At 39.4% G+C, this 23,184-nt stretch overlaps 1 protein-coding gene across 1 annotated transcript in view; it reads left to right on the top strand.

Annotated features, from left to right (window-relative positions):
• Positions 1 to 3,034: 3,034 nt before the first annotated feature.
• Positions 3,035 to 23,184, top strand: part of LOC308661345 (vomeronasal type-2 receptor 26-like) — a gene marked incomplete at both ends in the record, with an annotated part of 38,651 nt that continues 18,501 nt past the window's right edge. The window contains 2 exons of the mRNA XM_081316267.1: positions 3,035 to 3,255; positions 3,980 to 4,268. Of these exons, the coding sequence (XP_081172393.1) occupies positions 3,035 to 3,255; positions 3,980 to 4,268 (510 nt within the window). The remainder of the gene's footprint in view (positions 3,256 to 3,979; positions 4,269 to 23,184) is intronic.

The raw sequence follows: 23,184 nt of genomic DNA, 5'->3' as shown, positions 1-23,184 counted from the left end.
GAAGAAAGGGCACAGGGGGATCATTCCCACTAGTTCTGTCTAAAGGCCATTCCTTCAACAGTACAGTTTTTATAACTACATCTCCATAAGCTCACCCTGAGCCAACCTTTTTAGGTCATCCTATGACCTTATCCACATTACTTGAGATCACCCAATATTTGTTAGCTAGCATCAGTATTATCTAGAAGCAATCAGCACATTTATTCCTAATTTCCAGTGGCAATTGGCACATTATACCATAATTAATACATCCCCCCCCAAGTTCCTCTTTTCCCAAACTGTTACCTTATCTCATTATATCTCTGGGATTCCAGTTCAGCAAGCATTCTTCTTCTTATTTTTTATTTTATTTTATTTTATTAGATTTATATACCGCCCTTTCCTGAAGGACTCAGGGCGGTTGATGACTTTTCTTTTGTAAGCATTCTTGACCATCCTTGCATGCGAGCAGGTTACTAAGTATCAAGGCCTGTCTGCTCTTAGATTTCAGCTTCTTAACATAAAGGTATTAAGGAAGGGGAATTCTAGCCTTTCCATCACTTCCTGCCCAAAATCTGGACCAAAGAAAACCAGTAAGGATCCAGGTTCAAATCATGACTCTTGTTCAACTTGTTTCAGTTGAACTTGCTCAGCTTCAGAACCATTGGGTTGTTTCAATTTCATATCAAGGTTTATCGATTTATTTTCTCTGCATTTTCTCAGTGTTCCTCATCTTTCAATTTAGGCCCTGCACTTTGTACACTGAATTTGGTCCTCAGTGCTTTTAATCTACCTATTTAGCCCCTTCCCAAATCCAAGTCTGTGGAAAGTTGCCCAGCAGGATTCTTCACGGTCCTTCAAGGAGAAGATCACCCATTTTGAAATCCCTGTTTTATGTCTGCTCTCTATACCCCACTCCCCAATTCTGAAAACTGAGGACCTTGGAAACAGCCCTTCTCTTTCATAACATCTGCCCTATAAAATAATATCCCCTCTGAGACTTGTTGAGCTCCAATCCTGACCTTCTTTAAAAGGCCATTTAAATTTTGACTGTGTCCCCAGGTATTGCTTTAGGAGGGGATCTGACCCCTTGTGTGTACTATGGCTGCTTTCAAGCTTTATAGAGTGTTTATAATTAGATAACTTCTGTTCTATTCTTCTTAAATGATTTTAAGAAAATATGCTGGGCGTTGTCATAATGGAGCCAGTGAGGCTTATAACTTTATTTTTTTATGTTGTTAAACTTAGATGAGGCCCACCACCCAATGACTGTACATGCTTGACAAATTCAGACATTAAAAACAAGAATTGGTACAGTAGGAGATTATGAAGAAGATTGCCAGGATAACAAAATCCAGGATAGGAACCAAACATAAATCCACACACTACAGGGATGGTCATCACTTTTCTCACCAATATCTTAGGTGCAGAATGAAGTGTTCAAAACCCTTCAAAAAGCAGTATTGTGGGGACCTTCTGGAACTCACAGGGAACCATGTCTGCTTCCTTAGGAGTCACTAATTGAAACTCCTCCCAATTCATACCACCAAATCTTGCCCCAGGCATCCCGACCTTCCCTGCCCAGATCAGGATAAATCTAAGCAATTTTATCCTTCACATACCCTGAATAATCCTTTTAGTGGCTCAACAGAATTTCTGAGGGGATATAAGTATGGCTGCTGCATGGATATCAGGAGACACCAGAGTGGAAAAAAATATTGATGTTTCACTACCCTTAAAGACCAAGATGAACATAACAGTATCCTTCCCCTCCAGATAAGAAACATAATCCCAAAAGAAAAACTGATCCAGAGACATCAGGAACATAGGGACTCACAATCACACCTCCCAAGCACTTGGCAATTTTTTTGAGGGTGATTCACAGACAGTCTCAGAGATGAATTGGCCAAAGGGGCCCAAACTCCACTAACCATATCCCAAAAAACAAGAGGGACCACCAAGTTCCCCCAAAGAGTTTTCTGAGAGGCTGTGACAAGAAGTAAACATCACAGCCCTCTGTTTATTTAGTAAAGTAAAAAATAAACTTCAAAATATAAAGTTTCTCAGTTTTTTACACAAGTATGGAAGGAAAACCAAGAGAGCATCAAGAAAAAAAAATCTATCCACTCTATAACTTTCTCTCTATTAATCAAGTGGTACAGTCCACATCCTGGCGTTTTCCTTTTAATCAACTCTCATCCAAAAATTGTTATTTCTAGAAAAGATGGGAAATAAATTTTAATTTCCATCACAAGAAATTTTAAAATCAGTTCCAGTTAGGATTCAAATGTGGAGATCTAATAGAAAAGAAAAGCCCAAACAGGTCCTACTCTTAATATTAGGCAGGGTTCAAGAGTAATGATGACTTGATTGACATTAGTAGACAGGCAGAACTAGAGTTAACTGCCACCAACCTAGCAGGTCACTAAACTCCATAGCTCTGGCTGATGTTGTCTCCAGGGCTCTCTGGAGACAATATACCGCATTGAAGGTAGCAAAATACATTATCCAGGTGTTGAACTATCTTCCTCTAGCATCACTTTCTGGACATGTAGTGACAGGAAGGACCACAACCACTACACAACAGTACCTCAAGGGGTGGATTTGTGATTTTCCCCTAAGATGCTTTTCTATACCTGTCCCTTTATACATGGAGCCCTGGAAGAAGTTCAGGATCCCAAGAGAAAAAGCTGTAATTTTCACAATTCTGGTCTTTGAGAGCTCTTCTGCTACTTCTTGACTTGGATGTAAACATCAGACTGAAGAAACATGAAAGGGATCTTGCATCAGAAAAGGATAAATGGCTAAGGTCATATTCTGTGTGGCACAAGTGAAGGGACAGATAGGGCTCTGCTTTTATATATCTCTTTCTCTTTTATATATCTCTTTCTCTTCTTTCTAGGTGAAGCTCTGTCTGAATCAGGAAAGCCACTGGCATTTCCATCTCATGGAGCTGCTTTGAATTCTTCTAACTCCAAATAAATCCAAATAAATAAATAAATAACTCTTCTTGTTTTTTCTTGTGTAGGAACAGGAAGGGGATCGATTCAGCCCCATGAATCTCCTGCTCCTGACTCTGATGCTTCTAATGTCCCAGCCAAACTCTGGGAAGCTTAGAATGAAATGCCCACTGAGTTTGGAGTATAAGGATGAAAAAAGACCGCGCAGCTTTTACAGGCCAGGAGATCATCTCATTAGTATAGTCACCACTGCAACCACAATATCGCATACAACAATGTTGCCTTTCAACAGGGCTCCTTCTATTCAGTCAAGCTTGTAAGTCATTCAGGGTGATGGAAGTGCATTCCCTCTATTTGCAGTTCTGACACTCTCTGCCTTTTTTCCCCTTATTTCACTTATTCCTATGTGCCTAATTTCCTGAATCATTTTGATTTCCATGGCTTCCCTCTTTTGTCATATTTTGCGGAAGAGACTCAAATTTAAAGATGGGGGTGGGGTTTAACTCTGAAATAAGTCCAAATTATATAACTTTTCCAATCCAGTCTTAAATTATCACTTGAATGCTAACTTTAGTGTAAAGTGATGGGTTGTAGTTGCCTCTGCCCATTATATTTCCATATTTGTATGACTGCTTACTCATATTCAATACCTAATACTTATAGGAATAGATGGTGGTATTGCTTTTTATAGATATAATTTCTTTTCTGGGTCATTTATGGAACAGCCTCTTGCTATTATGATGGTTCTTCTCTAATGATTGAATGATATTAAATCCTAGTTACTAGGCATAGGAAAATTAGTACTGCTACAAATAATGGTATATTCGTGATTCTTAAACTTAGTGGAACACAATCTTAATCCCATCTTCCCAATACACATTAAAAAGGTGATGGGCGACTATCATTTGCATTTGATTTTGAATTGGTATAAGCTTAAAACTCAGAAGGGATGAGGAGACAAAAAGGATTAATTTTTTTAAAATATTTTTTTATTCTTGTTAATGCTGATGATGATAACATGAACACTTTTTTTATACTAGTAAGTCTTCTGATACAGAAACATTTCTACGGTACATTTTTAATATTCAAGTGGCCAACAAAACTCCCCAGCTTCTGGGAAATCTCACACTTGGCTATAACATCCATGACAATTATTTGAACATACTTGGCACTTCAGATGCCTTGCTGGACATACTCTCAACTGGAAAAGCCAATGTTCCCAACTACAGCTGTGGAAGGAAGGACAACATTTTGGTTCTTGTTGATGCAGCTGCTGATGACATCTCCATCCAGATGTCAATATTGGGAGACACCTACAAAGTCCCTCAGGTTTGTATGTGTGTTTTTCTACAAGTACATTGAGTAGGGTAGTGAGTGTGTGAGTGATAGATTCAACCATAGTTTCTCTTTGAAAATTAAGAGCTGCTTTTCACTATGGCCATTGTAGGTATCCTGGTTAGGGATTGGGATCTACAGTGTTTAGGAGACAAGGATCAAAGCAGTAATAACATGACAATGTCTCTATTGCTTTGCGTCTTCTTCTTCACACTTAGGTAGATTAGGAGAGGCTCTGGGTCTTTTATACAGCTTAATGACTAATCAACAATTAACTTTTTGAATATGCTTATGAGAACCAAATTTCTAATTTAAAGCTAATAGTTTGGAATTGATCTGACCCTGAATATAACACAATATTCTGTCTTGCTTTTTCAGATGAATTTTCAATTATTTTCAGAGTCACTACATGATAAAAGTCAATTGCCATATTACCACTCCCTGTTCCCCCAAAAAGGCTTCTTCTACTCAGAAATTGTCCAAGTGCTTCTGCATTTTGGATGGACCTTGATTGGCCTTTTTACTTCAGACACAGAGAATGGAGAGAATTTCATGAGGACTTTTACTCCATTGCTTGTCAGGAGTGGAATTTGTGTTGTTATATCACAACAAATCTCAACAACTCAACCTACAGCACCCCTCAGGGAAGCCCTCTCTAAGTGGAGACAAGTCAATACCTATGTCCACTACATAGAGTATCAAGCCATTTGGGACAGACTTCTTATTTTCCAATTAATATTTGACGGTTTGTCAGGACACATTGAAGGGAAAGTCTGGATCACAACAGTCATCGGGCTATTTCCACTCAACATGAGTCTTCTCAAATATGTGAATACTATATGGACCCTTGGTATGGTAAGGAAAAAAAGGCCAATGATGGATGCCCCTGCACTAGTTTTCTTTGTGGAGCATACACTTGGAGAGCAAATGTTTCGTTGTTCCTTTTCAAAGCACATCTTTTCTGTCAAAGGCCGGAGAAGATGCACTCAGAAGCTACCATTGGAGACCCAAAATAAAAGAAACTTGCTTGGGGCCAGGAATTTCCACCATTTTTACAGTGTCATTAAGACTCTGGTTTATGCCTTGAAAGCTGCATATTCCTCCAGATCCAGGAGAAGAAGGAAGGGGGACACAGACAGTTTTAGGACCTCAAGGTTGCAGCCATGGCAGGTATGAAGTCCCACCAAGCATCCAGTATAGTTCCTTTTGAGCAGGAATCCAAAGGAGAAGGAGGGGAACCTTCTTGTGCTATAAGAGGCCAACAGGTTTCACCAATCTAATCACTCAAAGGGTGGGAACATTGACAGATATAGTTTGATAAGTAATAAGGGTAATTTTTAAAAAGATGTACGCACTTTTTAAAAAAAAACAACAAAAAAACACTGTACCTGCAGTTTTACGATTAACTTTGTAGAATTTTACCTTCATAAATTTGAGGGAGAACCTTAGACCAGGGGTCCCCAATCCCTGGGCCGTGGCCTATTTGGAAATGGGCCATGCAAGACTGGCTGGCATGCATGTGCATCTCCATTTGTGTGAGCAGGAGGCCGGCATGCTTGCACGTGCGCAGCTACACTCAAACAGCTTGACATTCATATGGCCTGGTTCCCCTCTAACATCCCCCCCCCAGCTGGAACAGCAAACCACGAATGCTGGGGACTACTGCCTTAGACTACATAGACAACCATTTGTCTGAAATGGTATAGGGTTTCCTGCCTGAGCAAGGGGTTGGTTTAGAAGACCTCCAAGGTCTATTCTATTCTATTCTATTCTATTCTATTCTATTCTATTCTATTCTATTCTATTCTATTCTATTCTATTCTATTCTATTCTATTCTATTCTATTCTATTCTATTCTATTCTATTCTATTCTATTCTATTCTATTCCCTATTCTATTCTATTCTATTCTATTCTATTCTATTCTATTCTATTCTATTCTATTCCCCAATCCCACCTTTCTGCAGGAATCCCAGTTAAAACCTCTCTGATAGCTACTCAATCTTTCCTGATAGAGACACTGTTTGTGAAAATGATATTCACAAATGTTTTTAACAAGTTTGATATGACTCATCCTTCTTGGGCTGCATTCAGTTTTTTGTTTGTTTTTTCCCTGTGTGGAAGACTTTGTATTTCTCTCTCTTTCAAATACCATTTGGAGGTTTTATTCAGCCTATTTTGATAAGACATCAAGATCTGTTTTGAATTTTACAACTTGATTTGAGATATCTAGTTTAATGAAAATAAGGACTAGGGCTGACATGATAGCAGTGTTCCAGTATTTCTAGGGCTGCCACAAAAATGGGGTCAACCCATTCTCCAAAGCACCAGAAGGCAGGACAAGAGACAATGGATGGAAACTAATCAAAGAGAGAACCAACACAGAACAAGGAGAAATTTCCTGACAGTTAGAACTATCAATCAGTGGAATGGCTAGCCTCCAGAGGTTTTGGGTGCTCCATCACTGGAGGTTTTTAAGAAGAGACTGGACAGCCACATGACAGGAATGCCGGCACACGGGCCAAAACTGTGCCTACCCCATTGCCAGCAATGGGGAAAGTGTCACAATACATCACGCAACGTCATGTGATGTTGTGAGTTTGAGATGCCTGGACTAGAAGAACTTCAAGGTCCTTTTACAACCTATTATCTAATTCTGTAATTCTGAAAGATGCACCTTTAGATACACAGTTTAATGTAAGCTGCCAACTGGTAATCATTCAATTCATTTTCATCCAAATCATTAATTACATTATTATGAAATTAATTATGTTATTATCAAACAAAATCAAATTAAAATACTGCTAATTTATTATAATCAGTGAAGTATACATATGAAGTAAAATGAAATCTTAATGAATGGTCTGCTTTCTATCTGCTATCAACAGCTTTGTTCTTATATGAGTTACCATAATTTGACAAGTCCTACTTGCTAAAAATCAGATAATTTTCTGTTTGATTTTATTTAAGCACTTTTCTCCATCAGAAAATCATAAATACTTTTATAGAAGCTTTTTATTTTTGAAACAAATATAATTATAAAGACAGTTTTATCTACTTAATTATCATACCATCCAACCCTCATTTATCTAGGTTTCTAATAACCACATCGAGGATGCAGTGGCTCAGTGGGTTAGGACGCTGAGCTTGTTGATCAGAAGATCGGCAGTTTGGCAGGTCGAATCCCGAGTGCCGCGTAACAGAGTGAGCACCTGTTACTCGTCCCAGCTTCTGCCAACCTAGCAGTTCAAAAGCACGTAAAACTGCAAGTAGAAAAATAGGGACCACTACGGTGGGAAGGTAACAGCGTTCCATGCGCCTTTGGCGTCTAGTCATGACCACGGAGGTGTCCTTGGACAAGCGTTGGCTCTTTGGCCCCTAGAGTCAGAAACGACTAGCACGCATGTGCAGGGCAACCTTTACATTTACTTAATAACCACATCAGGAATTATATCGTTAATAATTGGCTGAAATCAAGTTATATCACTAGTATTCCCATAATCTATTAAAATGTGTAATCAGAGGAGGGGAGGAGAGGAGCCTCCAACTGAATAATGGGTAGAGAAAGAAACTCAGAAACCTCTCAGGCTTTAAAAAGAATGGGTGGGACATTTGTACTTTCAAACAGGCAGTGTTGCCTCACACCACAAGATGAACAGAATATCACTTGGATAAAAATATCTTAATTTAGCCTTACAAAAAAATAGAAATAGTTTATTGGTTCTGTTTCCCAGCTGAACTCCCTGCTGGGAGATTAGCCTGGTAACTTTTTTTTTAATACAAGTTTTATTATAATTTTTATTTTACATCCAGGTATTTAGGAAGCAATACGGAGGTTGGGTAGTTAAAAGTAAACCATAGCAAATAAGAAAATCATTTGTAGATAGCTCAAGTTACATCAACAAGAATTCCCTCTCCGATTCCCTTAGTTATGATATCATAATCAAATTAATCAAATAAATACATTTCTAATTGTGACACAATCAATTAGAACAATTTTCAATATATTTTCACATACATATCCATTTCCTTTTTTTGAGTTTTACCTGATTGTAATAGAATATTTCAAAGTAGCCTGTAATATATAGAAGAAAACTTAATTTTGGGGTAACCCACATTTCCCCATTTCATTAAATAGTAATTATCCTGTCCAAAATACATACATTGTTCATTTCAGTACATTCTTATTTTATGCAAGTATATTCTGTTTATCATCTTAATAGTTCATCAATTATTTAAAAAAATATCTTTTTTCTGATTCCAAATTATATAATATAAATCAATTCTAATAGCTAACTTTCCTTTCCCTTAGAAGTCTAGAAATTAAATATAAAAGTTTATATTTTTATCATTACAACAAACATATTCTATTTAGCATCTTAATAGTTCATCAGTTATTAAAATAATATTTTTATTATATCATTCCAAATTCTATAATATAGTTCAGAGTTATGTTCTGATAGCTAATTCTGCTTTCCCTTAAAAATCTAAAACCTAAGTATAGAATCAGTTTATATCTTTTGAAGATTCCCTTCAGCCCATTAAAAGAAATTTTAAGCTCTATCATTACAAATCCCAACAACAACAAAAAAGAAATCCATTTTTTTTAAATCTAACTCTCTCCTTCTTTTTGTGCGAATCAGGCTTCCATATCGGTGCCTTTAGATTCTCAAAAGTGTCTCCCTCTCTTCCTACACACATTGTTTAAATCCAGGGAGATCATCCAATTCTCAGTTTTGCAAAGAAGGCGTCCACTTTGTAATCATTGAGATGTTGGTTTAATAGATCAATTCTCGATGTTTGGTGTGGTATAGTTGTCATTAGTTCAGTCTAGTCTTCTTCTTCTTCCAATTCCATCTGGCTTGGGTAAGAGGTAATGGCTGGTGTTATAGTTATTATTTGGTTGGCTAGGTTCTCAACATACTGTATTTGAAAGCCTTTGGTATCTTCCATCTTGGTGTTGCTTTCTTTGGCTTCTATTATTTTTTGAATTGTAGGTTTTATAGTTAAAATCGAGGTTTGGGCTTCAAGGTTCTCAATAGATTATATTTGTTGTTCTTTAGGGTCTCCTATTTTGATGTTAATTTCCTCTTCTGTTTGTTTTTGGATTATCAATTCATCATTTAAAGTCAAAGTTTCATTTGGTAGATTTAAGCTGTCAGATTTATCTTGCAGTCTGGCTTTCATTTGCTCAGTCATTGCCAGGATTGTTTCAAGTATCAGTTTATAGTTAAGTGGTGGGATATAATCCTCCATTTCTTTGATGTTAACAGATAGGTCTTTTGTGGAGGCTGTTTTAATAAGAGTCAATGAGTGTCCACCTCCACTATTCCTAGAGATTGTTTTCGGTGCCAGGTGTTTCCAATTCTTATCTTTAAAGATAGTGTCAAGGACAAATCTGTTTTTCAGCCAGCTCTCACAATAAAGAAAAGATTTACTTGCTATACCAGATTTCGCCACAAGATGTCATCAATAGCATATAAAATAAGATGTAAAATCTTTTTTCCAAAATTACATGAGGCTTTTATCCAATTAATCCATTTTTTTCTTTTCCCCTTCTTTCACAGCTTAAACAGAAAATAGGATAGTAGGTAAAAATAAGAGCTTTTTAATAGCCCAGGAATTCCAAAGGTACAAATGAGGTTGCTCAATTTTAGCTTAGTCATTTAATTTCTTTTTAGGCTTTAAAGTTTTTGTTCCCCAAGTAAGCATTCACCGATCTTTCAAAAGAGGGACAGGAGATTTTCAAAAAGGTCTCACAAGAAAGTAGTTAGGGGAATAAGAAAGGTAAGGTCTTATCCAGGTCCTCCAAATTGCTTCATTGTGCTTGATGGTGCTTTTGGCTTTCGGCAGGGAACGCTTAACATTAAGATGGGTGATCTCTTCTTCTTTGGGTCAGAGGAGGTGCTCCAGATTGAGCAGAGGGCTGACGTCCTTCTGCAATCACAGGGAGGGCCTCCTCATGGTGGTCGCCCCTCCAGGGCAACTTTTGACCCTTTTCAGGGTCCTCCAAGGAAGAAAGATCGGACGGCGGGGAGAGGGTCCTTCCCGCATGTCTGCTAGCATCGCATGCATAAACTGGAAGCCCGCACAAACTGGAAACCTGCCTGGCAACATTTTTTATAACAAATCTTTGCTTTCTGTGTGTTTTTCCCCCCTAAATGAGGTTAGGAATATTCTCTTTGTTTGTCCAATTTATTTCATATCTACTTTAGAATGTCCCCTATATATATAAAAATTTCAATACATATATTGACAATATATAATTGATAAATTTTGCTTTCAGAATTGCTTTTCACCTTTGAAGATGCTTATAAAGATGGTTGTAAACTTGTTCTCCCAACTAATAATATTTGCAAGCTAGATCAGTGTACAAGAAAGGTTCAAATGAGAACAGTCAAAAAGGAATAAGTTGCCAAGTTTACTAGGTTTTTTTTTTAATTCCTGGATGTTCCCATTTCAGTTCCATCCCTTTCTGGAGAAGAATGAGTTCACCAATTTTTCTGAATTTGAACTGTACTGGGACAAAAACAGAGATTTAGCAGCCGACCTGGAGATCACAAGCTGGGTGTTTTTCACCAAGGAGGGTTCCTTCATGGACACACTGTTGTTTTTTGAAAGACAGAGACTTACCATTGTTGAACGTTATCTATCACGGCTAATTACACTCAATAGGGTGAGAGAAGTTTTGGTGTCTTTTCTCTATTTTCTAAGCGTTCTGACCCATTTCAGTTTGGCTAAGCCTATGCACCATGGCTTAGTGTTGATATGGAGAAGCTGCATGAAAATGGTAAGAGAGGCCCTCAAGTGCTATATGATAGCCTCAGGTTCACTTCTTCCTTGTGTGCAAATTGCAAAGAAGGCAGCAAATTTATTGATCAGTGACCAGAGTTCATGTTTGAAATTGAATCAGCACTGGATGGAGGTCCTGCTGGAAAATTAGCTTTGGAATTAGGATTCAACTTGTCCTGGTTGGGTCCTGTTACGTACTGGGCTTTTTGAGGGAATACCATGTGGGTTGCTGGAACAGCTAATGGCTCTCCAGCAACCCAGACTACAAGTCTCCTGTGCTGCAATTGGCTATCTCCAGGCGGCAATGGTTGATTCAAACCTATTGGCTGCCGCCTAGGGGCTAGACTATATATTGTGGCTAGTTGCAGCCATTTCTCCAGTACAGTCATTGCATGAAATAAACGATGAGTTACCCTGTACTCCATTCTGCGTCTTCATTCCTGTGCCAAAGAACCTGCTATTTAACAGGTCCAGTGTCCCATAGAAGGACAGGGCAAGCAGTTTTTATAAAACTCAGACCTGGCCAGAGATATCCAGTCCAATCTTTCACCCCACTGGGATAGTGCAGAAGGCCTTCTGCTCTTATGAAGGAGGTCCAAGAATTTCTGTTCCCATGGAATCATAGTGACTGGTCTGCTGGGAGATTATGCCTTGACCCAGGAAACCAAAGCATTGAAACATGGCTTTGACTCAGAGAAAAGACTTTCCTGATATTTGAAGTAACTTTGGGACAATTTTAAAGGAAATACTGCCTAGATTCTGGCTAGGCAGTATTGTAAGAGGACAGCTCCTCTGAAATTCATCTTGATTGTTACCTGCCTTGAGTGATCTGAAATAAAAGGAGACTCCAAATTTAACTATGGGCTTGTTCTTCTATGCTAATTGTTACCTGGTTGTAGTTCTTCAGCAGAAAGGAACATTTTTTTGGATGCCTAGCTGGGCCATAGAAATATGTCTTTCTGACACAGGGTTCTGACACATGTCCCACATGCTGTAGCAAAAGATGGCCGAGTTACCCTTTCTGAGGGATATGTTTTCATGACCTCACTTCTACCTCATATCATTACAGTTCAAGAAACTGAGCACTCCCTTTTATTCTTTTCAAGATCATGTTGGCATGTCAGGATGGTTAATGCTAACATATTTTCTTTTGGAATTCTTTGTTTTTCTGCTTAGTCTCCTCCTCAGTCCAAATGTGTGGAAAAATGTTGTCCAGGATTTGTCAAGCGGAAGCGAGAAGGAGAACCGGTTTGCTGCTATGACTGTGTTCCTTGTCCAGAGGGGACCATCTCCACTCAGGAAGGTGGGTCACATCAAAGAAAAGATCAGACCTCATGGTAGTAGATTCATCCAGGGCATTTTAGTGGAACTGCAAGTTAAAAGACAGTTTGAAGCTCAGCAGCTTTCTTGTTAATTTTCAAACTGTACAATTTATAATGTATAGCAGGGGTGTCAAACTGCTGGCTTGCGGGCCAAACATGTCACCCGGAAGCCACACCCACCCCATTGCCAGCAATAGCAAAATAGTCCTGATATGTCTTGCAACATCACATGACAACACGAGTTTAATATGTCTGATCTATAGGGAGGAATAGTAAAAAAAAAAAAAAACCTTAAAGGAGAAGTGAGGTAGAGACAGGAGGATGTGACATATTGAGGAAGCTTTACTACAGTGAGAGAAAACATCTCTTCTGCTTTTATTTTGAATGTGATCTTCCATTTTTATATCACTAGGAACATCTGAGTTCTTTCGGGAAAAAATTAGGTCCACCTCTAGGAAAGTTTTTTGTACCACATTATACATGGGCCTTTCCTTGCAGATCATTGAGAAGGTGTCGCTGGTTCACAATGAGTAATGTGGGCAGTTATGGGAGCACCTCATTACACACAAAGTACCACTGCTACAGTAGCCATTCCAAATTATTTGTAGGACTAGCTTTCTCTTACAGTGGCAGGGTGACCAAGTGCTGAAGACTCTCCCCTCCCACTTGGAAGGCTAAGAGTTCAATCCTAGGTAGTGGCAGATGTTTCTCTCTCCTAGGAAGCAAAGAAAATATATCTGCTGTGAACTCCCTGTGGCATCAGGAAGGGCATCCGGCCAGTAAATGCTCAGCTCCATCCAGTCACCCTGACTTTACACAGAATTCAGTAAATACACAGTTGTAAAAGGGGAGGGTTTTTTAAATCTTACTTCCTATGAGAGTTCTGTACATTACAGAGTATATCATTCATCTCTTAGGACTTTCTCCAATTTGATAGACCTTAGCAACGTCTGTGTACACACACACACACACAATTATATTCTACCTTTTTTTGGTTGTACCATTGACAAATGCTTTTGTGAAAGTGCTCATAGTGTCACCTATTAATCTACAAAGATTAACAGATTCATTACCTCTAATAATGCAGGCTTAATATGAAGGTTCTGCCCATTAGACTGGAACTCACCATGATCCCAGAACATCTCCCAGTTTCATAGATTATTAGAAATATAGCTTTTTTAAAAGAAAAAAAAGAAAAAAAGAAAATGGCATTCTTATTTTCTTTCTCTGGAGATGATAAGAAATGCATCTTAAGAAACTTCCAGTTATCAGTTGTTGTCCAATGAAAGTATTTCTTGAAATGTAAAAGGACAGAATATTAAAGATTTTTTCCCCCTCAGATACAGAAAAATGTACCAAGTGTCCAGATAATAAATATCCAAATGAGGACCGAGTCCAATGTATCCCCAAAGTTAAATCCTTCCTGTCTTATGAAGAACATTTGGGCATCATCCTGGCCTCTATTGCACTACTCTTGTTCCTAACCACAAGTCTTGTCTTAGTCATATTCATTAAATACAGAGAAACTCCCATTGTCAAAGCCAACAACCGGGACCTCTCCTACATCCTCCTTGTCTCCCTTCTGCTTTGCTTCTTGTCCTCATTTTTCTTCATTGGCCAACCAAGGAAAGCCACCTGTGTTCTCCGACAAACAATGTTCAGCATTGTCTTCTCAGTTGCCATTTCTTCTCTCTTGGCTAAGACAGTCACAGTGGTGCTGGCTTTCCTGGCCACAAAACCAGGAAACCAAGTGAAGAGATGGTTGGGAAAGAGCTTGGCCAACTCCATCGTCATTTCTTGTTCTGCTATCCAAATTATCATCTGCTCCATCTGGCTTGGAGTATGTCCCCCATTCCCTGAATCTGACCACCACTCTCAGCCTGGAGTGACCATCCTGCAATGTAATGAGGGTTCTGATGTCATGTTCTACATTACCCTCAGCTACCTGGGCTTCCTGGCTGCCATCTGCTTCACAGTAGCTTTCTTAGCCAGGAATCTCCCTGGAGCCTTTAATGAAGCCAAGCTGATCACCTTCAGCATGCTGGTCTTCTGCAGCGTCTGGGTGACGTTTGTGCCCACCTACCTGAGCACCAAAGGGAAATACATGGTTGTTGTTCAGATCTTCTCCATTTTGTCCTCCAGTGTTGGCCTTCTAGGGTGCATCTTCATCCCTAAGTGTTACATTATCATTCTGAGGCCAGACCTGAATACAAAGGATCATCTTACAGCCAGAAAAAATGTGGGAATGTGAGATAGAGGCATTTCCAATAGGCCGGACCTAGAAAATGAGTAGGCTATCCATGAGTAGGCCATTAATTTTGCTTGAAAAAAAATTAAAGATTGGCTGGACAATCATATCCTCCATCCTTGTACTGTAGAATTGCAAGATGGTCACTGAGTTCTTTTGAGCAGTTGAGGTATCATATCTGTCCTGTGTCCTTAGCTTACCTGAGCCCTGAAATGCCCCCAAGATATTTTAAACAGGATACTTATGCAATTGGGGTTATGTGATGGGGGCTGTAAAAATGCCATTATGTTAGTTGCATGATAGTTTATCTGCAGTGTGGTTTTTTTGTGATATGGGACTCAAGATCTTAGCATCATCAACATATGGAGAACAGGGAAACACCCTGTTTCTAGATTATACAACTGGTAGACTAAATTATTATGTAGAAGTTAAACAAGAGAAGAGCTAAAGTACAGCCTGGTAAGATTTCTAGAAAAGAATTCCTACAGAATGGGATGATTGACTATCTCATGAATGTGATATAAGGAAAATGGGTGAGATTGGGCATGAACACCCAGTGAGAAGTTGGGATATATCATACATCTTCTGCTTGTGGACACCCCAGAACTATCTGGGTAGTCATTTTGATATGAAGATGGACACTGGCCTGATCCAGAAGACCTTTTCTTATCTTCTTAAAAAGGAACTTTGCAAACAGATCCTATTCACAAAAAGAAGTCATCTTGAATTCATCACATTTACTCTCAAATATAGTGGAAATATATGTGCCTGTCTATATCTTTCTTATTGGCTATATCTTCCTAACATCGAAGAAATTCTCAGCCTTTCTCCTCCTCCTCTTCTTGGACCTGTTTGCTGCATTTAATGCCCATGCCACAATCCACACTGTGAAGTTAATGAATTTTTTCAGGGGATGAGATCTTTTTAATTTCCTCCACTGTGGCCATTTTGTACAGCCAGCCACTGAGAATTAATGAAAGGAAAAAGAAAATGGAAATGCTTTATCTGCAAATTGGAGAACAGAAGCGGAAAGGGCCTCAGTGACACCAGATTTTGTTCTTTCAGAGCAGAACTACAGGGCTGAATTTCTGCACAAGGTATTTTGCTGCCATATGTCCCTGTAAAAGCAATGATCCCATCTCCATCTCTTTGACTTCTCAGCATCTTTCAAATGAGACCCTGTACCCAAAATTCTTCATGGGTCCCACAGAGGAGTCTTTCTCTCACTAAACATGGGTGAGGCTTGGCAGGCATAATAACAGGTTTGTTATAGGCTCTGGCCTTTTGCTGTTATAGGTATCCAGCTGAGTTACTCCTTGTATTGTGTCCAGACATTCAGTTTGTATTAATTTGTGAAGAATCTCACCTGCCAACCTTTCCTGAAATTAGTTATTCAGGGCAACTTCATTCTGCAAAGGTTGTTTTCCGAAGAAGAGTGTGCAAAAGAGCTCCATGGCTCAAGAGCAAGATCATAGTTCTCAGCTATTCCAATGGCCTAAGGGTCAAGAGAAAAATTCATACACACGGATCACACTGGAGATAAAGGTTGTTTCCAGCAAAGAGAAGAGAGGGAACAAAGTCTCTTCTACAGGCTGACCCTCCTTGGAATGTGGCTGCAGCCAACTGTCACTGACCAGAATCTTGACTGTGTTGCTAGGCAACTAACCTAATGAAACCTCACCTGCTGTTTTTTTTTCTCCTGGGCCATGAGAAATCAATACCTCAAGAGCAAAAATAAACAATAAAGGGGACAAAGGACAACCTTGACTTGACTCCTTCTAGATATCACACGGCTAATTTAGATCACAATTAACCATAATTTGAGCTTTCTGACACTAAATTTGTTGAATAAAATCCTCAGTAAGCTTATATTTTACAGAACCTTAAGCAAAAAAAGCCAATCCAAATTATCAAAAGCTTTCTCTGAATTTAAGAAGAAAAGTTGTGACTTGTTTTTTGTTACATTATTGTAAAAATACTGACATCCTATACAGCTTTCACATTGTTTTTTGTCATTTAAGTAAAAAAAAAAACTACATTGATCGTCTTGAACAAACTCTTGCTAATTGTTTTTAATCTACCAGCCATATTTCATGTGAACACTTTATAATCAGCATTCATAATTGAATGGTGGTTATAAAGATACAATTAACATTTCCCTGGAGGCAACTCTCTAGGTTTCTGAGAAAGATCCATCCTTAGGGTCCCTTATGGCCCTTCCAGACGCTCCGGCTGGGCTCTCCCCAGCAGCCACTGCTCCCATTTGCCCCAAAGCCTCCACTTGAGAGAATCACTTCACGGCAGCCATTTTTAGATGGGGGGGACCTTCCAAGACTTAAGCCTCCCCTCCCTCTGGATTTCTGAAATCTTTTAATTTTATTCCCATCAGACTAAAATCTTTTAATTTTATTCTTTATTTTGACACTTCCTCCTCTCACCCATGCTTTTATTTTGTTTATTCAACTTCTTCTTCATGACTGGTGGCTGAGCTACCAGGCAAGCATTGACTTTTCCCTCCTGAATGATTGCTAGGTTACTATCATGACAGGGGCAGGCCAGGAACAGAGGCAGCCACTAGGGCAGGGGTGTCAAACTGCTGGCCTGTGGGCCGGAAATGTCATCAGGAAGCCGCACTCATCCCATTACTGCAATGGCAAAACCATCCGGATACATTGAGCGACATCACGTGACATCACAAGTTTGCCATGTATGCACTAGGGCAGGGGTAGGCAACCTCGGCTCTTTTATGACTCATGGACTTCAACTCCCAGAATTCCTGAGTCAGCATAGCTGACTCAGGAATTCTGGGAGTTGAAGTCCATGAGTCATAAAAGAGCCGAGGTTGCCTACCCCTGCACTAGGGGGAGAGAGAAGGGTGGGGCTTATGTCTTCCCTCAGAAATGGAGGAATTGAAGGTGAAATTTTATCTCTTTTAGGAAACCTTCCTCAGATGCAGCCCAGAAATAGAAGAAGAGTAGAGAAAAAAAATGAAAGAATGTTTAAAACATATTTTAAAAACGAAGGAAAAATTCCAGACTTTGACAGAAGGAAAATAGAAAACAGAAACTAAAAACAAATGAATAAACCTTTATTATCAAAATACAACATGTATACATTGAGATTGGCTGAGCCTCCCTTCGTGCCCCCCCATCACAACTCACAGTAACAACAAACCCACCATCTTGTTACACCATGTGAGCTAATTGCACAACACACCGGCCTCGCAAGTCAATTATACATAAAGTTATTTCCCGTTCAAGAACCTGACAGTCCATGGATAGAAGCTGTTCTTCAGCCTGTTGGTACGGCTGGCTATACTCCTGTATCTGCTACCTGATGGTAGGAGAGTAAAGAAGTACTGAGCAGGGTGTGATTGGTCCCAGTCTTCTCCACTAGGAGAGTTTGTGATCCACTAGCAGTTGTGATGCAGCCACGTAAAAGACAAGCTTGCAGCTTGAGACTGGAAAAATTCTCTATAAAGTTTGGGGGATATATCTTCACTTTCAACCCGTACAAATCTCAGCTCCAGGGAGAGATGAATTCAGTTCTAGGATTGTAAAGGAAATAGACTGACTGGTCATGCAAGACTATTCATGACAGACAGGGTTCATTGTTAGTCCAGCCATCCAAAACCACTACCAAGAAAGTGTTAAAGCAAATTTTGTAACTGGGTAACTTTCCTAGGATGGACAGATCCTCTATATCAGGCATGTCAAACTGCCAGCCCATGGACCAGATGTGTCATCCTTAAACCGCACCCACCCCATTGCAGGCAATGGGGAAAAATTGTGATATGTAGCGCGATGTCACGTGACGTCATGAGTTTGACATGCCTGCTCTATATGTAATAAACTTTTAATTGAGTAACTCCAATATTTTAATTAACAAATGTGGAGTGGACAATAAGCTGTAGTGGTTATCAAACTGGCTGAGAAAACACAGCCAAGGAAGGCTCATCAATAATTCCTCTTATAAGAACCATGAACTATTGAATTTGGCCACAATGATCTACTCTGGAAATTGGATTGACCAACATTTGAATAAATGACTTTGATTAAAGGAGAAAGGGAATGCATCTTAGAACTTCGGATGGAAGACCAAAGGGGAAACTGTAGCTTTGCATTTTGGATGTATCCATGAGGCTGCCTGAGTCAAGATATATTAAAATAAGGGTGTTTCAATGCTTATCTGGGAAATAGACTGAAATGAATCTCGAAGGATTGATTTATCATATTTTAAAATAAACATGTCAAGGGGAAAAGGGGCACGAGAGCAGGAATGCCAGAGTATGAAATTATGCAGAGACCCACAGTGCCTGAACTGTAGGCCAAGCCAGGAATTCTCTAAATTTAGGATTTTCAAGCATTTGCAGGAAATGCTCTCTTTTGGATTTAGGAGGTGGGGCTGCACTAGATGGGTTCTATGGCCCCTTCCCAGTCCAGATTCGGGGCTTCTCCCAAAGAAGCCTTTTCACATAATATTAACACTGGGAAACGGATGCATCTCTGGGTGCTGACGATTAAGCTCTGCCAAATGTCCTGATCTGAATAGCCTGTGAAGGGTTGCTTGGACAGTGAAAATGGAAATTAATCAACATGTGATTGATGACCTTGATGAATAGAATGGATAAAATATGGAAAGAAGGGCATTATGATATCATCTTAAAGAGAGAGGATAAAATCCATATAAGTGCATTTATAACTGCCCTAAAAAGAAAGATAGAAACAGTGCCTGCCTATATCTTGGGATCTCACCTCCATCTTGGGAATGAGGAATACCCAAGAGAAGATAATAGATACATTTGTTAATAACAAGAAATTTAAATGGAATTCTTATTTTAAAATGTGGAAAAAAGAATATATGATTTATGTGTTAAATTGTTAGAATGGGTAACTTATGGAAAATAATTAAAAAGAATTATGATATAAAGAGAAAGGATAAATGTATATTTACATGCATTTATACCTGCTCTAAAGACAATTATAAGCTGCTTCCTTATTTCCTATTACCTTTTCTTACTTTTTCCTCTTTTTTCTAAGCATTTGTGGAACTTATTCTGTCAAAATTTCTCAATAAACATTGTTTCTTTTTTTAATACAAAAAGGAAGAACAGGTTCTCAAGTGGAATTACTACTTTCCACCTCCAACATTCCTGGATATCTAAGTCCCCACCCTGGCCGTGTCCAGTGCTTCCCAAACCTGAGTAAATTATCCCAAAATTGAGAAAAGATGGTTTTCCTTTGGGTAATGAGACATATGAATCCATCACCTGCCACTACAGGATCATTTAAATATAAATGATATAAAGTTTGACATAAGTACTAAAATACATTTGAAAAATCTCCCCAAGCATTCCCATGAAAAGAAAAATAAATGAAATTGTTGTTAGTTGCGAAGTCATGTCCGACCCATCGCGACCCTATGGACAACATTCCTCCAGGCCTTCCTGTCCTCTACCATCTTCTGGAGTCCATTTAAGCTCACGCCTACTGCTTCAGTGACTCCATCCAGCCACCTCGTTCTCTGTCGTCCCCTTCTTCTCTTGCCCTCAATCTTTCCCAGCCTTAGGCTCTTCTTCCTTCTCATTAGGTGGCCAAAGTATTTGAGTTTTAGCTTCAGGATCTGGCCTTCTAAACAGCAGTCAGGGTTGATCTCCTCTAGGACTGACCGGTTTGATCGCCTTGCAGTCCAAGGGACTCGCAGGAGTCTTCTCCAGCACCACAGTTCAAAGGCCTCAATTCTTTGGCGCTCAGCCTTTCTTATGGTCCAGCTTTCACTGCCATACATTGCAACTGGGAAATTACAGGTGTAATTCAGTGGTTTCTAATACACCTGGTCCTCAAGATATGACCACTCATTCCATTGAGCTCTATTTCTGCAGCTATAAATCTGCCATATTCATCTGATAATATTAACTTAGGCGTAAATTGGGGCATTATGTACAGGATAATCCAATAAACATGTTTCAGACCAGTGGATATGAATTCCTTCCCTAGTCTTTTGTTTATTAGCTATTCCTTATCTTGTATCTTAACATCTGTTTCTTGCAGACAAGTTATATCAAGATTCAGTTATTCTCAGCTAGGGTTAGGGTTGGATGGGGCTATTTGCCATCAATATCCCATACTACGTTCCCATCCAAATATTTAAATTTCTAGAAAGGATGGGAAACAAAATTTCACTTCGTGCACAAAATAATTTTAAAATCAGCTTCAATTTAGGATTTGTATTTTGAGATCTCACAGAATAGAAAATCCCAAAGAGGACCTGCTCTTAACATTAGTCAGGATTGAAGGGTGCAGATGGTGTTAGAGGACAGAGAGCACCAAGTTAAGAATCCACAACCTAGAGTGGCAACAAACTCCATAGCTCTGGGTGATCTTCCCCAGCAGTCTCTGGAGGCAAAAGACCCCCATTGAAGGACAGCAGGTCACTTTTCTGGCTGTTAAAGTATCTTCCTCCTGCATTACTTTCTGGATAGGAAGGATGACAACCACTATAGAAGGGTGTCCCCAGGGATGTATCTGCAACATTTCACAAATGTCCTTTTCTCCAACTTCCCCTTTTTACACAGCAAAAGTTCAGAAGCCCCAGAGGACAAATTACCACTCACACTAAGCATCATGATCCTGAGCCTTGAGGTCTCTTTTGACATTTCTCCAGTCACTGCCTTTGATGTAAACATCAGCCAGAAACAACATGGAAGGGATCTTGCATCAGAAACAAAAAAAGATAAAACCCTCTATTCATGCTGAGTGGTTTGCACTAGATTTAGGACATAGTCAGGTGCTGTGCTTTCAAAATGTACCTTTCTCTCCTTTCCAGATGAAGATCGGTTTGTCTCTGTTTGAATAAGGAAAGCCACTGGATATTCCATTTTAATGGAGTGCTTTTTAAATTTTTAAATTTCTGGGAGTCTACCTCTGTGAAGATCTGACCTGGAAAGTTAATACAACGCAGGTGGCTAGAAAGGCCCAGCAGAGGCTTCACTTTCTTAGGATCTTGCGGAAGAACAGGGTAGAACAACGGCTAATGACCCTCTTTTACCGGTCTACTATAGAGAGCGTCCTCTCGTATGGTATTGTGGTTTGGTATGCTGGTCTGACAGCCGCGGATAGGAAAGTATTACAGAGGGTGGTGAGCACAGCACAAGACATTGTGGGCTGTTCCCTGACACCACTGGATGACATCGCCAGGGCTCGTTGCCTTGGAAGAGTGAGGAAGATTCTCAGGGATGACTCACACCCTGGACTGTATCTCTTTACTCTCCTACCATCCGGTAGGAGATATAGGAGTATAGCCAGCCGTACCAACAGGCTGAAAAACAGCTTTTATCCGTGGGCTGTTAGGCTTTTGAATGGGACATAATCTCTGTGAACTTATGCAGAATTGACTTGGGAGGCCGGTGTGTGGTGTAGTTGGTTCACATAGTGTGGTGGGATGGAGGGTTTGTTGTCACTGCGTGTTGGGGGGAGAGAGAGCACGGGGGGGAGGCTCAGCTAATCTCAATGTACACATGTTGTACTTTGACAATAAAGGTTTATTTATTTATTTATTTTATTTATTTAATTCTTCTAATAATTCTTTAGAAACAGGAAAAGGATTGATTCATCCCCATGAATTATGGACCTCCTGCTTCTGCTTTTGATGCTGCTGATATCCCAGCCAGTCTCTGGGAAGTTTAGAATGAAGTGCCCACTGAATTTGGAGCACCAGAGTGGGAAAAGACCATGGAGCTTCTACAGGCGAGAAGACCATCTCATTAGTATAATCATCAGTAAATCAACAATAGGACGTGAAATCTTCAGTTTCAACAAGGCTCCTCACATGGTCCACATGTAAGTCATTCAGTGTGATGGAGTTGTATTCCCTCCATCTGCCATCCTATCAATCTCATTTTTTTTCCTCATATTCCATTTACTCTTAAATTGCACGAACTACCTAATGTCTTGAATCGTTCTGATTTACATGAGTTCCCTCCTCTGTGTTATTTTCTGGAAGAGACACAAATGCAAAGACGGGCATAAAAATACCTGAAAAAGTCTGCATTATTTTCCTCTCCTTATTCAGTCCTGAATTCAATGCTTGAATACTGACTTTAGTTTAAACTAGTGATTTTTGTAACTTCCCCTCTACCCAGGTCATTTCCATATTTTCATACCTGCTCAATGCTATCCGATGCCTGATCCTTAGAGAATTAGAGGATGGCTTGTTTTTAGAATGGCATTTCTGGGTCATGTATGAAACATCCATTTCCTTTTATGATGGCTCTACTTTAAGGATTGAATTATTTTACAGATTGGGTACTGGACTGATGAAAATTAACACTGCTACAAATAATGGACTATTTGTGATTCTTTACCCTGGTGGAGGACTATCTCCATCCCATTTTCTCAACATTCACAAATATTAAATGTTGATGGGTGACTTTTTTTGCCTCTGGTTTTGGATGAGCATTTATTTCAGACTCAATAGTCATGTATTGATAAATAGGATGAAAATGATAAAAGATATTAATTATTGCTGTTCATCCTGCTGATATTAACTGGA

The sequence above is a fragment of the Vipera berus genome (assembly GCF_964194415.1).
Source record: "Vipera berus genome assembly, chromosome: 2".
NCBI lineage: Eukaryota > Metazoa > Chordata > Lepidosauria > Squamata > Viperidae > Vipera > Vipera berus.
The sequence above is the reverse complement of the archived record's forward strand: the minus strand, read 5'-3'. Positions and strand labels throughout refer to the sequence as shown.